This window comes from Ranitomeya imitator, chromosome 5, assembly GCF_032444005.1.
Source record: "Ranitomeya imitator isolate aRanImi1 chromosome 5, aRanImi1.pri, whole genome shotgun sequence".
NCBI lineage: Eukaryota > Metazoa > Chordata > Amphibia > Anura > Dendrobatidae > Ranitomeya > Ranitomeya imitator.
In genome coordinates this window covers 161,209,886-161,225,671 of record NC_091286.1, presented here as the reverse complement: position 1 = coordinate 161,225,671, position 15,786 = coordinate 161,209,886, and the positions used below count along the sequence as shown (strand labels likewise).

At 41.8% G+C, this 15,786-nt stretch overlaps 1 protein-coding gene across 3 annotated transcripts in view; it reads right to left on the bottom strand.

The window, feature by feature from the left end:
- Positions 1–3,830: 3,830 nt before the first annotated feature.
- SMOC2 (SPARC related modular calcium binding 2) overlaps positions 3,831–15,786 on the bottom strand; it is a 642,212-nt gene continuing 630,256 nt past the window's right edge. For 2 of the 3 annotated variants that reach the window (XM_069769272.1, XM_069769273.1), the window contains one exon: positions 3,831–4,317. In XM_069769272.1, coding sequence (XP_069625373.1) covers positions 4,297–4,317 — 21 coding nt within the window. In that variant the 3' untranslated portion in view covers positions 3,831–4,296. The remainder of the gene's footprint in view (positions 4,318–15,786) is intronic. The other variant, XM_069769271.1, reaches the window with a different exon arrangement.

The following is a 15,786-nucleotide window of genomic DNA, read 5'->3' as shown; positions in this document are numbered from 1 at the left end:
AGTACTTGACACTGGACTTCAGGCATTTTGGCATTTCCTTCTCCCCAGTCTTCCTCCAGACTCTGGCACCTTGATTTCCGAATGACATGCAAAATTTGCTTTCATCAGAAAAAAGTACTTGGGACCACTTAGCAACAGTCCAGTGCTGCTTCTCTGTAGTCCAGGTCAGGCGCCTCTGCCGCTGTTTATGGTTCAAAAGTGGCTTTACCTGGGGAATGCGGCACCTGTAGCCCATTTCCTGCACACGCCTGTGCACGGTGGCTCTGGATGTTTCCACACCAGACTCAGTCCACTGCTTCCTCAGGTTCCCCAAGGTCTGGAATCGGTCCTTCTCCACAATCTTCCTCAGGGTCCGGTCTCCTCTTCTCGTTGTACAGCATTTTCTGCCACATTGTTTCCTTCCAACAGACTTACCATTGAGGTGCCTTGATACAGCACTCTGGGAACAGCCTATTTGTTGAGAAATTTCTTTCTGGGTCTTACCCTCTTGCTTGAGGGTGTCAATGATGGCCTTCTTGACATCTGTCAGGTCGCTAGTCTTACCCATGATGGGGGTTTTGAGTAATGAACCAGGTAGGGAGTTTATAAAAGCCTCAGGTATCTTTTGCATGTGTTTAGAGTTAATTAGTTGATTCAGAAGATTAGGGTAATAGGTCGTTTAGAGAACCTTTTCTTGATATGCTAATTTATTGAGACAGGTTTTTTGGGTTATCAGGAGTTGTATGCCAAAATCATCAGTATTAAAACAATAAAAGACCTGACAAATTTCAGTTGGTGGATAATGAATCTATAATATATGAAAGTTTAATTGTAATCATTACATTATGGTAAATAATGAAATTTAACACTATATGCTAATTTTTTGAGAAGGACCTGTATATCCAATCATGGACCGTATTTCATGGGCTTCTGAATTTGCTCTCATGTTGTGATGAGGAATATGAAAAGCACATTCATAAGTGCCCAAGTGTGCCAATGAAGGTCCCCTCTGCATGACCATGGACATAGCATTTTTGTTTTTAGGCTAAGTTCCCACAATGAGTATTTGGTGAATTTTTGAAGTTGCAGATTTTCGGTAGCATTTCTGCACTGTTTTTAACAATGCAGTTTTTGTCTCTTTTTGTTATGTCAGGTTTTAAATAAATCTGCTTTGTAACAACATCCTGGTATATGGCTTAGAAAAAACTTTATTGATACCGTCATATGTGGTGTTCATGTGTTTTTATTGCATTTCCACAGCAGAAATGCACTGAAAATGCAAATGCATTGTTTTTACTGTGGATTTTCTGCATCTAATATAACTCTTTGTGGAAAATCCGCACAAGTCAGCATAGTGTAAGTGAAATTGATTTGATGTGGATTTAAAAAACACAGAGGAGGTGCATTAAAATGTATGTAATATGCACATGACTGTATCACTAAAGCTTTGTCAAAGTATCAACGACAAAGCAGCTCTATAAAAAATATGACATAACAAAAAAGCACAAATACCACAGCGTCAAAATGTCATAAAATACGCACTCAAAAATGCAATTAAAAAGTTACCTAATAAATGCAGAAAAGCAGCAAAAAATCTGCAACATTAAAAGCTCAATAAATACTTATGGTGGGAACTTAGTCTTTGGATGTGTTTCCATAATGAGATTTGGTGAGTTTTTGATGTTGCAGATTTTCTGAACCATTTATGAAGAAAGACCATGGTCACACATTCAGTCTTTGGTCAGTATTTTACATAAGTATTTATAAGCCAAAACCAGGAGTGGAACAATCAGAAGTATAATAAAAACACGTCACCACTTCTGTATTTTTCACCCACTCCTGATTTTGGCTTACAAATTCTGAAATAAAAACTCACTAAATACTCAACATGTGCATGTGACCTTAATGCTTCATTTCTGATTCAGCAAAAATATGCACACCGCACACACCTAATGTCATTTTCACACGTCTACATGAAAAAAAATTACTCTAGATGTGCGAAAGCGCATTGTGGTTCTCATCCCACGCCCAGAAGCAGGTTGGTTCATCCATCATATTGGTCCTTTTCCTCCTCTTTATATTGGGACTTTTTCCCTTTTCCTATGGCTGCTGCTTTCCTTCCTACTATGGTATTTCTTTCCCACATGCTGTGACCACATGTCATAATTATATTTTTGGCACACTTTTACCTTTGGCTATATGTCAGCCTATATATGTACTTTTAAGAGGATAAATATAGTGACTAATACTCATTACTCAATCTCAGTGTATGGAAGCTGCGTTTTATATTGTGTGCCCCCAGTGAGGTTTTAATATAGTGTAGTCGCCTTTGTAGCGGTTATTTGGACCATATATACTGCACTATTGGCACTTTATATATGTCTCCATTATCTGATGTTATATATGGATCTGGTATGATACTTTGAACCATTAGTCTACACATAGTATTCTGTTATCTATCTTCATAATTTCTTAGAGGTATAATTTTGAGACGATCTATTTTTGTATATGAGTCGTTTTTATGAAATACGCATTGGCTTATATATTAAACCTGCATTGCTCTCTCCCTGCACGTGGTACTAAGTTGTTGTCTATATCTTCTTACTTGCTTCCTAATTTAATTATACAATTTGTAATGGTTGTTTGAATATAACTTTTAGAATATTTTCAATAAACTTTCTAATATTTTCTTAGCTCTAGTGTCCATTTTCTTTCGGGTTCCTGATACAATATTGTGTAGAAAGCTAAAACATGCTGCAGAGAACAAGCCTGTTTCTGGTATCCGTGTAATTTGTATATATATGAAAAAAGCTTGCCTTGCTATTTATTGGCTGTTGAAAACCATATGTGCGTCTACTTCAACGTTTTCACAATAGTAAAATGAAATATAAAAAAGAAAAGAGGCAGTTTTTCAATGTCTGTCATTTTGTGTGCTCTGAGATGAGGGATTATTGGTTATTGCAACAGATGAATATAATTTATTAAAGTACAAAATCTTGAAAACTGTATTATGCACTTGAGCTATAAAGTTCACATCTGCAAATACTTTGTTCCCTAAGGCACCTCAAAAGGAATTAAGGGGAATGCATTAATGCCTGTTCAAACATCTCCCAGATGGCAAGAAGAAAGCTCAAGGCGATGGTTGCACACTTTCTGCTCCTCCTTGAGGCAAATGTTTCTAGTTTGTTCAGGTGACAGCTTTTGCTACATGTTGGCCCCCGGCACTGGGAGGAGGAGGAGGAATGAATGGGTACATGAAATCTTAGCCAGGTGGAATGAACAGATTTTGTTTTGACATTCTTCCTTTGGACTGATTAGTCTCACAACAGAGAAACAAACCTTTTTGTGATTATGTGACAAAGACTACTTGCCCAGGGGCTTGGATCAATTTGTCAGTTATTGGAAAGCTGATATTTGTGTTACTATTACTATAAACAAATCAAATGGAGGCTACAGGAAATGTAAAATAAAAGTAGCAGTCATAAGCTGACGAATTTGTGATTGATAAGCTGTCATAAGACGGACAGAAAACAAAGGCTGGCATAGCGCACACTCGCACCACACCAGTCTTCATGGAAAATCTCATTAAGAAGCGCACACCGCTTAATAAATTTGGTGCCCCTTGTGGGTGGCATGTGCCTCGCCAAAAATGCTGCTTGAGTCAAGGAGTGAAGTAACATTTCTGGAGTAAACAAGCCCCCACTTATCATGACTATGACCATGACATGTCTACTCCCAGCTCCTTTCCCGCTTCGCCCATTTTGTCTGACATGTTAACACCAAAAGTCACCGTTTTTCACTCAACTCCGTGTTGTGAAAAAAATTGCGACTTTTCAAAGCTTTGATGCCACTTTTGTGATGAATGAGCTCCATAGTGTTTTATTCAGCACAACAATCAGAAACTATGCGAACATATAAAAAGACATCTATTAAAAATCCTGCCCGTAAAGACATTGAACATAAGCATAGAACAGAAAGGAGCTAAATTATACAACGAGCAGAAAAAAATCCAATTACAATACATGAACATTCACCTACAAAGCATCTACCTACAATCAAAATGAAAGAAAGAATACAGAGCAAATGCAAAACTTGTACATCTAGAAGAGCTACACAGAGCAAGGCACATACATTGTATGTGTAAATTTCCACAAGTTCCTTACGTTTCACAGATTCAAAAGTCTGCTTAAATATCACAATTCTACAAAGTGAATTTACATTTAAAGTACAAAGTGCAAATACTATTTCTGTATCACTGCCTATATGGCATTGGGCATCAGCTTCTCAATTACGATTCTTGATGGTCTTAAAACGCATTCATCCTTGTTTCCGGGAGATCTGCAGGAAACAAGAGGAGAGCCATGGAAGTAATTTAATAGTTAAAATATCAAATGGCGCATTATTTAAACACTGAAACACTATTAAAGGGGTTTTCCAGTTTCCGTAAACTATTGTCCCCTGGTGCAGTTCAGTATAAAAATGCAGACTGAGCTTTACTTACCCTCCCTGGGCCAGCACTCAGTGGCCACTGCTGCCTCAGTCTCTGTTGTTTGTCTGCAGCATTTTTAACACTGCAATTACTGAAACTGAAAACCCACTTAAAAATTAGCAATATTGATACTTTTTCCTATTGGTTTTTCTCCATTTCTCAAATGATTCTTTGGGCTTGGTTCTATTTCCAGAACAAAACATAGGGTAAGGTAACACATTGCACAGATGGCGAATATGTGGTGAAAATCTCATAATGCATCTATTCATTTTAATAACAAAACATACAGTGGGTGCGGAAAGTATTCATACCCTTTATTTTTTCACTCTTTGTTTCATTGCAGCCATTTGGTAAATTCACAAAAGTTCATTTGTTTCTCATTAATGTACACTCTGCATCCCATGTTGACTTAAAAAACAGAAATGAAGAAATTTTTGCAAATTTAATAAAAAATAAAAACTGATATCACATGGTCATAAATAGTCAGACCCTTTGCTTAGACACTCATATTTAAGTCACATGCTGTCCATTTCCTTGTGATCCTCCTTAAGATGGTTCTTCTCCTTCATTGGAGTCCAGCTGTGTTTAATTAAACTGATAGGACTTGATTTGGAAAAGCACACACCTGTCTATATAAGACCTCACAGCTCACAGTGCATGTCAGACCAAATGAGAATCAAGAGGACAAAGGAACTGAGCAAGGAGCTCAGAGACAGAATTGTGGCAAGGCTCAGGTCTGGCCAAGGTTAAAACAGAATTTCTGCAGTACTCAAGGTTCCTAAGAGTACAGTGGCCTCCATAATCCTTAAATGGAAGAAGTCTGGGACCACCAGAAGTCTTCCTAGACCAGGCCGTCCAGCCAAACTGAGCAATCATGGGAGAAGAGCCTTGGTGAGAGAGGTAAAGAAGATCACTGTGGCTGAGCTCCAGAGATGCAGTAGGGAGATGGCAGAAAGTTCCACAAAGTCACTATCACTGTAGCCCTGAACATTTTTGAAATTACCAAATGGCTGCAATGAAAGAAAGTGAAAACTTTAAAGGGGTTTGAATACTTTTATTACCCACTGTATACCCCAAATATTGACATAATTTAGAAAGTATACACACAGGGATTCTGTAGGCCCAACTATCTGAAAAATAACTGTTATTAACGCTTTTAAGTACATCTGCACAGGTGTGTGTGCTGTATCTAAAAAACTTAACATTTTGCTAGACCTCAAACAAATATGTGAGGCAACTTTTAGCCTTTCCCACTCCTAAAAAAGGTTTAATAAAAACCACACATGTGTAACCAGGTTGCACACTCTGTAAAAACAATGTGATACGTCATAGAAAAGTGACATTATATATCAAATTATATTTAAACCCATCCACGGCATATGGTGGACATTTATGTCATATGTCATGCCGCTGCCATTGATGTGGGTTCACCCACAACAGTTAACCTGCTAAATCTCACTGTTAATCTCTGACAAAGGGATTTAACCCATGTTGGCAGGGAGCGCGTCATTCCACACTCTCATTGGTGCACTGGTGACGTGATCGCCAGAGGTCTGCTTATGACCCCCGTTCCTGTCACTACAATCCACCTGTGAACGCCAGCCAATAGCTAGCATTCATAGTATTTTTGCTAGGTATAGTATAAGCATTCGGATAATTGCAGCTTCAAGTCCCCTAAGGGGACTATTAAAATCTGTGAGAAGTAATTTTTTGTTGTTGTGCTGTGTACCAATCTAATTAATTCATTTTATATTTAGATAGGACATTCCAGAATGCAGCATTATCACATATGTGTCAACTTTTGTGATTTTTTTCAGATTTTTAAAAACGCTTCTTTTTTTAAGACGTAAAAGCATGAAGAAGTCAAAGGAGATAGCTGACATATGAAGTGAATTGGGGACTTATAGACAGGCCATTAATATTACGTCAAAGAAAATTTCTATTATGTTTGCATTACTTATCTCGCACTTATCCTAATTTACAATTTTTTTTGTAAATTTTTCATTTTCAGACTTATCTCTCGGTATGTTTTATTTGCTCAATGTCTGCTCAAAGCTTGCTTTGGTCATTTACATTCATGGGAAGTTTGTTATTTCCACTACATATTTTGCTAAAACTGTCTTGCCATAAAAGAGATGCTCAGATAAGCAATTAGTACATGTCTGACAATATGGCTATTGAGTTTATTTAGTGACAGCAAGCTGGTCTTTACTATAAAAATGGTTTAACATGGTATCAGTAAAAGCTACGTACCGGTAATCAGATTTTGCCAGTACTTTTTTTTAATAGTGAGCTATCCTCTGACAATCCACTCTCATTTACTCAGTGAACGAAGCGGAACACCACAGTGCTGGGCATTGTATAGGCAGCTCCAGGGCTCTGCAGATCAGTTTCTATTGAAGAGAACATCTGCAGTACCCTTAGGCAGCCACTAGACTGCGTACAGAGCTGTGGAGTTTTGCTCCAGCTGCCAGGAGCTGTGATAACATCTAATAGGTTATTGAGTGCCATCACTCACCACACTGTCACAGACTGAACTATAATTAAGGGTCATATTTAAATGCTAGTTTAGCGCAGAAAATAAAACCGTGATATTGAGTCTGGCAGTTGCAGGCACTGCATGGATACAGAAAATGAGTGCTGTGACACTAACTTGTCAGTATGAATTAAAATGGTGTTTAAATGCTAATTTGAAGCAGAAAATACAAGTAGCAAGACTGGCTGAGGCAGTCGCAGACACTTTGCGGGTGCAACAGAATGCATGCTATGACACATTAAGGATATGTGCGCAGGTTTCTGCAAGGTTTTTGCATCTCTTGTCAGGAAAAACGCTGTGAAAAAATGTGCGCTTTTGGTGCGTTTTTTGTATGCGTATTTGTACAGCAATTAATACTTTTTTGAGCTAATTAAACATATTATGTTTATTACGTATTATGTAATTTCTTGGTTTAACACCACCTTTTTATGCTGATGCAGTAATAAGGCTTGGTGTCAGCAGCTGTCATTGACATGTAGCTCTAGGCTTAAGGTACCGTCACACTCAGCGACGCTGCAGCGATATAGACAACGAGCTGTTTAGGTCGCTAGGAGACGTCAAACACAGCAACTCTAGAACGATGCAGGAGCGATCCAGTGATGTAACGGCGACTCACTTATCGTTCTCGGTGGTTGTTAGCTCCATGTAAAACATTGCTGGCATCGTTGCTTTTGCTGTCAAACACGACGATACACGCCGACCTGACGACGAAATAAAGTTCTGGACTTCTAGCTCGGACCAGCGATGTCACAGCGGGATCCTGATCGCTGCTACGTGTCAAACACAACGAGATCGCTATCCAGGACGCTGCAACGTCACGGATCGTTGTCATTCTCGTTGTAAAGTTGCTGAGTGTGAAGGTACCTTTAGTAATGAAAAGGTGTCATCCAGACACCCTCATTACTAAGCCGTTAAGTAAACACAAACACACACTTTGTCACCAGCCTATGTAGGAGCGTTAACAGAACAAACGTACATAGGCTGTAACCAGACAGCAACTGTTAATTTTAACCCCTTCATGACCCAGCCTATTTTGACCTTAAAGACCTTGCCGTTTTTTGCAATTCTGACCAGTGTCCCTTTATGAGGTAATAACTCAGGAACGCTTCAACGGATCCTAGCGGTTCTGAGATTGTTTTTTCTTGACATATTGGGCTTCATGTTAGTGGTAAATTTAGGTCAATAAATTATGCGTTTATTTGTGATAAAAACGGAAATTTGGCGAAAATTTTGAAAATTTCGCAATTTTCACATTTTGAATTTTTATTCTGTTAAACCAGAGAGTTATGTGACACAAAATAGTTAATAAATAACATTTCCCACATGTTTACTTTACATCAGCACAATTTTGGAAACAAATTTTTTTTTTGCTAGGAAGTTATAAGGGTTAAAATTTGACCAGCGATTTCTCATTTTTACAACGAAATTTACAAAACCATTTTTTTAGGGACCACCTCACATTTGAAGTCAGTTTGAGGGGTCTATATGGCTGAAAATACCCAAAAGTGACACCATTCTAAAAACTGCACCCCTCAAGGTACTCAAAACCACATTCCAGAAGTTTATTAACCCTTCAGGTGCTTCACAGCAGCAGAAGCAACATGGAAGGAAAAAATTAACATTTAACTTTTTAGTCACAAAAATTATCTTTTAGCAACAATTTTTTTATTTTCCCAATGGTAAAAGGAGAAACTGAACCACGTAAGTTGTTGTCCAATTTGTCCTGAGTACGCTGATACCTCATATGTGGGGGTAAACCACTGTTTGGGCACACGGCAGGGCTTGGAAGGGAAGGAGCGCCATTTGACTTTTTGAATCAAAAATTGGCTCCACTCTTTAGCGGACACCATGTCACGTTAGGAGAGCCCCCGTGTGCCTAAAAATTGGAGCTCCCCCACAAGTGACCCCATTTTGGAAACTAGACGCCCCAGGGAACTTATCTAGATGCATAGTGAGCACTTTGAACCCCCAGGTGCTTCACAAATTGATCCGTAAAAATGAAAAAGTACTTTTCTTTCACAAAAAAATTCTTTTAGCCTCAATTTTTTCATTTTCACATGGGCAACAGGATAAAATGGATCCTAAAATGTGTTGGGCAATTTCTCCTGAGTACACCGATACCTCACATGTGGGGTTAAACCACTGTTTGGGCACATGGTAAGGCTCGGAAGGGAAGGAGCTCCATTTGACTTTTTGAATGAAAAATTATCTCCATCGTTAGCGGACACCATGTCGCGTTTGGAAAGCTCCTGTGTGCCTAAACATTGGCGCTCCCCCACAAGTGACCCCATTTTGGAAACTAGACCCCCCCAAGGAACTTATTTAGATGCCTAGTGAGCACTTTAAACCCTCAGGTGCTTCACAAATCGATCTGTAAAAATGAAAAAGTACTTTTTTTTCACAAAAAAATTCTTTTCGCCTCAATTTTTTCATTATCACATGGGCAATAGGATAAAATGGATCCTAAATTTGTTGGGCAATTTCTCCCGAGTACGACGATACCTCATATGTGGGGGTAAACCACTGTTTGGGCACACGGCAGGGCTCAGAAGGGAAGGCGCGCCATTTGACTTTTTGAATGGAAAATTAGCTCCAATTGTTAGCGGACACCATGTCGCGTTTGGAGAGCCCCTGTGTGCCTAAACATTGGAGCTCCCCCACAAGTGACCCCATTTTGGAAACTAGACCCCCCAAGGAACTTATATAGATGCATATTGAGCACTTTAAACCCCCAGGTGCTTCACAGAAGTTTATAACGCAGAGCCATGAAAATAAAAAATAATTTTTCTTTCCTCAAAAATGATTTTTTAGCCTGGAATTTCCTATTTTGCCAAGGGTAATAGGAGAAATTGGACCCCAAATGTTGTTGTCCAGTTTGTCCTGAGTAAGCTGATACCCCATATGTGGGGGTAAACCACTGTTTAGGCGCACGGCAGGGCTCGGAAGGGAAGGCACGCCATTTGGCTTTTTAAATGGAAAATTAGCTCCAATCATTAGCGGACACCATGTCACGTTTGGAGAGCCCCTGTGTGCCTAAACATTGGAGATCCCCCAGAAATGACCCCATTTTGGAAACTAGTTCACCAAAGGAACTAATCTAGATGTGTGGTGAGGACTTTGAACCCCCAAGTGCTTCACAGAAGTTTATAACGCAGAGCCATGAAAATAAAAAAAAAAAATTATTTTCTCAAAAATGATTTTTAGCCTGCAATTTTTTATTTTCCCAAGGGTATCAGGAGAAATTTGACCCCAAAATTTGTTGTCCAGTTTCTCCTGAGTACGCTGATACCCCATATGTGGGGGTAAACCACTGTTTGGGCACATGCCGGGGCTCGGAAGTGAAGTAGTGACGTTTTGAAATGCAGACTTTGATGGAATGCTCTGTGGGCGTCACGTTGCGTTTGCAGAGCCCCTGATGTGGCTAAACAGTAGAAACCCCCCACAAGTGACCCCATTTTGGAAACTAGACCCCGAAAGGAACTTATCTAGATGTGTGGTGAGCACTTTGAACCCCCAAGTGCTTCACAGAAGTTTATAATGCAGAGCCGTGAAAATAATAAATACGTTTTCTTTCCTCAAAAATAATTATTTAGCCCAGAATTTTTTATTTTCCCAAGGGTTACAGGAGAAATTGGACCCCAAAAGTTGTTGTTCAGTTTCTCCTGAGTACGCTGATACCCCATGTGTGGAGGTAAACCACTGTTTGGGCACACGTCGGGGCTCAGAAGCGAAGTAGTGACTTTTGAAATGCAGACTTTGATGGAATGGTCTGCGGGCGTCATGTTGCGTTTGCAGAGCCCCTGGTGTGCCTAAACAGTAGAAACCCCCCACAAGTGACCCCATTTTAGAAACTAGACCCCCCAAGGAACTTATCTAGATATGTGGTGAGCACTTTGAACCCCCAAGTGCTTCACAGACGTTTACAACGTAGAGCCGTGAAAATAATAAATCATTTTTCTTTCTTCAAAAATGATGTTTTTGCAAGCATTTTTTTATTTTCACAAGGATATCAGGAGAAATTGGACCCCAGTAATTGTTGCGCAGTTTATCCTGAGTATGCTGGTACCCCATATGTGGGGGTAAACCACTGTTTGGGCACACGTCAGGGCTCAGAATTGAGGGAGCACCATTTGACTTTTTGAATACGAGATTGGCTGGAATCAATGGTGGCGCCATGTTGCGTTTGGAGACCCCTGATGTGCCTAAACAGTGGTAACCCCTCAATTCTACCTCCAACACTAACCCCAACACACCCCTAACCCTAATCCCAACTGTAGCCATAACCCTAATCACAACCCTAACCCCAACACACCCCTAACCACAACCCTAACCCCAACACACCCCTAACCCTAACCACAACCCTAATTCCAACCCTAACCCTAACCCTAACCACAACCCTAATTCCAACTGTAACCATAACCCTAATCACAGCCCTAACCCTAACCCTAACCCCAACACATCCCTAACCCTAATCCCAACTGTAGCCATAACCCTAATCACAGCCCTAACCCTAACCCTAACCCCAACACACCCCTAACCCTAATCCCAACTGTAGCCATAACCCTAATCACAACCCTAACCACAACACACCCCTAACCACAACCCTAATTCCAACCCTAACCCTAAGGTTATGTGCCCACGTTGCGGATTCGTGTGAGATTTTTCAGCATCATTTTTTAAAAATCCGCAGGTAAAAGGCACTGCGTTTTACCTGCGGATTTTCCGCGGATTTCCAGTGTTTTTTGTGCGGATTTCACCTGCGGATTCCTATTGAGGAACAGGTGTAAAACGCTGCGGAATCCGCACAAAGAATTGATATGCTGCGGAAAATACAACGCAGCGTTTCCGCGCGGTATTTTCCGCACCATGGGCACAGCGGATTTGGTTTCCATATGTTTACATGGTACTGTAAACCTGATGGAACACTGCTGCGAATCCGCTGCGGCCAATCCACTGCGGATCCGCAGCCAAATCCGCACCGTGTGCACATAGCCTAATTCTAAAGGTATGTGCACACGCTGCGGAAAACGCTGCGGATCCGCAGCAGTTTCCCATGAGTTTACAGTTCAATGTAAACCTATGGGAAACAAAAATCGCTGTACACACGCTGCGGAAAAACTGCACGGAAACGCAGCGGTTTACATTCCGCAGCATGTCACTTCTTTGTGCGGATTAGAATAGAAAATCGCAGTTGTAAAACCGCAGTGAAATGCGCAGAAAAAATGCGGTAAATCCGCCATAAATCCGCAGCGGTTTAGCACTGCGGATTTATCAAATCCGCAGCGGAAAAATCCGCAGAGGACCAGAATACGTGTGCACATACCGAAACCCTAACCCTACCCCTAACCCTACCCCTAACCCTAGCCCTAACCCTACCCCTAACCCTAGCCCTACCCCTACCCCTAACCCTACCCCTAACCCTAACCCTACCCCTACCTCTACCCCAAACCCTAGCCCTAACCCTACCCCTAGCCCTACCCCTAACCCTAGCCCTAACCCTACTCCTAACCCTAACCCTATTCTAACATTAGTGGAAAAAAAAATCTTTATTTTTTATTGTCCCTACCTATGGGGGTGACAAAGGGGGGGGGTCATTTATTATTTTTTTTATTTTGATCACTGAGATAGATTATATCTCAGTGATCAAAATGCACTTTGGAACGAATCATTTTGGAAGATGGCGGCGCCCGGGGAGAAGACGGACGGACCCCGGCAGGATTGGTAAGTATGATAGGGTGGGGGGGAGCACGGGGGGGGATCGGAGCATGGGGGGGTGAATCGGAGCGCGGGAGGGGTGGAACGGAGCACGGGGGGTGGAACGGAGCACGGGGGGTGGAACGGAGCACGGAGGGGGGTGGATCGGAGTGCAGGGGGGGTGATCGGAGCACGGGGGGGGGGTGATTGAAGCACGGGGGAGCGGACAAGAGCACGGGGGGAGCCAGAGCACAGGACGGAGGGGAGCCGGAGCAGTGTACCGGACAGATTGGGGGGCTGGGGGGGCGATCGGTGGGGTGGGGTGTGGGCACATTAGTATTTCCAGCCACGGCCGATGATATTTCAGCATCGGCCATGGCTGGATTGTAATATTTCACCCGTTATAATAGGTGAAATATTACAAATCGCTCTGATTGGCAGTTTCACTTTCAACAGCCAATCAGTGCGATCGTAGCCACGAGGGGGTGAAGCCACCCCCCCTGGGCTAAACTACCACTCCCCCTGTCCCTGCAGATCGGGTGAAATGGGAGTTAACCCTTTCACCCGATCTGCAGGGACGCGATCTTTCCATGACGCCACATAGGCGTCATGGGTCGGATTGGCACCGACTTTCATGACGCCTACGTGGCGTCAAAGGTCGGGAAGGGGTTAAAGGAAAAAAAATGAAGACAAAATTGTGTGTGCTCCCACGTAATTTTAATAACAAGCAGAGGGAAAGCCGATGGCTGGAGGCTGTTAATATTCTGGGAAGTAGCCATTAGCCATAAAAGTTCCCAGGTTATTAATATCAGCTCACAGCTGTTTGCTTACAATTTACTGGTTAGTTTACAGGGGGAACCAAGAAAAAAAAATTGACATATGGTCCCCCTATAAAATCGAACCAACAAAGGTTAGGCAGACAGCTGGGGGCTGATATTTATAGCCAAAGAAGGGGCCATGGATATTGGCCCCTCCCAGACTAAAAACATCATCTCTCAGCCACCCCAGAAAAGGTACATCTATATGATGTGCCAAATCTGGTGCTTAGTCTCGCTTTTCCCACTTGCCCTGTAGCGGTGGAAAATGAGGTTCATATTTGTGGGGTTGATGTCACCTTTGTATTGTCAGGTGACATCATGCCCACAAGTTAGTAATGGAGAGGTATCTATAAGACACATATCCATTACTAACCCCATAGTGATATTGTATAAAAACACATACACCCAGAATAAAGTCCTTTATTTGAAATAATGACACAGACTCCTTAATTAATCTTAACTAAACCATACTCACTGAATGTCTAATCCACTGAAGCCAATGCCTCCTGCAACAAAAATAAAATAATAAACCACAAATATTCCTCACCTATCCGCCGAGAAGATTATCCATAATGTCCCACGATGATCCTGATCACTTTGAGAGCAGTCACATCAGTGATGTGACTGCTCTCAAAGACAACCGGCGATACACTGACAGGAGGTAATTGCTCCCGCAGTGTGTCACTGAGCTGCGGTGAGAGAGTTCACCGGAGTTCATCAGCTGATCAGCTCCGGTGATCTCCCTTACGGCACCACTGCTGCATGGGAAAGTTCTCACACAGCGGTGCCGTGAGAGCACCGGAGTAGATGAACTCTCATGGAACCTCTGTGATACACTGCAGGAGCGATTACCTCCTGTCAGTGTATCGCTGGCGGCCGGGTAGAGCAGTCACATCTCCAGATGTGACCATTCTATACGTGAGATCGCCGTGGGACACTCGGGATTAGTGGACTATGGCGGAAAGGTGAGTATTTTTTGGTTTATTATTTTACATTATTTCTAGGAGACGAGGGCGTCGTGGATTGGACGTTAAAGTGAGTATATATTTTTTTATTTGAATATGTATTTTACCTTTTTTTTTTCACTGGGAGCACATGTGCCAACTGATGAGACTAACTTTTCAAAAACCTGACCTGCACATCCAAACATAGACTGAGTGTGAACAGGTGCTGAACCCAGAGTCGCCAACTCGTATATAGTTAAGTAAAAAGGGCAGCACACTGCAGCGCCAAAACATGCAAACTTGAAAACACGAAATTTGAACTGCATTACTGCACTAGAAATATGAAAAATGAGAGCTTTTAGCGCATAAAAATGGCCATATTTATGTGTACCTCGTAGCCACTTTACGGCATCTCTCTTATACGAGGTCCTACGCTTGACCTACCTCGCTGAGAATAAACGTCTCCATCTGAATGGGTACATGTGAAACCTCTTCTTGGACTCAAATTCTCACTCTCTGTGGAGGGGTATTAGACCTACTATAATTAAAACACCTGTGGCTAGGAGGAGGAAGTGCACGATCAGAAGGCTAGAGAATACATTTCAAAAACCTGACCTGGATGATCCAGGATGTGCAGGTCAGGTTTTTGAAATGTATTCTCTAGCCTTCTGATCATGCACTCCCGCCTCCTAGCCACAGGTGTTTTAATTATAGTAGGTCTAATACCCCTCCACAGAGAGTGAGAATTTGAGTCCAAGAAGAGGTTTCACATGTACCCATTCAGATGGAGACGTTTATTCTCAGCGAGGTAGGTCAAGCGTAGGACCTCGTATAAGAGAGATGCCGTAAAGTGGCTACGAGGTACACATAAATATGGCCATTTTTATGCGCTAAAAGCTCTCATTTTTCATATTTCTAGTGCAGTAATGCAGTTCAAATTTCGTGTTTTCAAGTTTGCATGTTTTGGCGCTGCAGTGTGCTGCCCTTTTTACTTAACTATATACGAGTTGGCGACTCTGGGTTCAGCACCTGTTCACACTCAGTCTATGTTTGGATGTGCAGGTCAGGTTTTTGAAATGTATTCTCTAGCCTTCTGATCGTGCACTCCCGCCTCCTAGCCACAGGTGTTTTAATTATAGTAGGTCTAATACCCCTCCACAGAGAGTGAGAATTTGAGTCCAAGAAGAGGTTTCACATGTACCCATTCAGATGGAGACGTTTATTCTCAGCGAGGTAGGTCAAGCGTAGGACCTCGTATAAGAGAGATGCCGTAAAGTGGCTACGAGGTACACATAAATATGGCCATTTTTATGCGCTAAAAGCTCT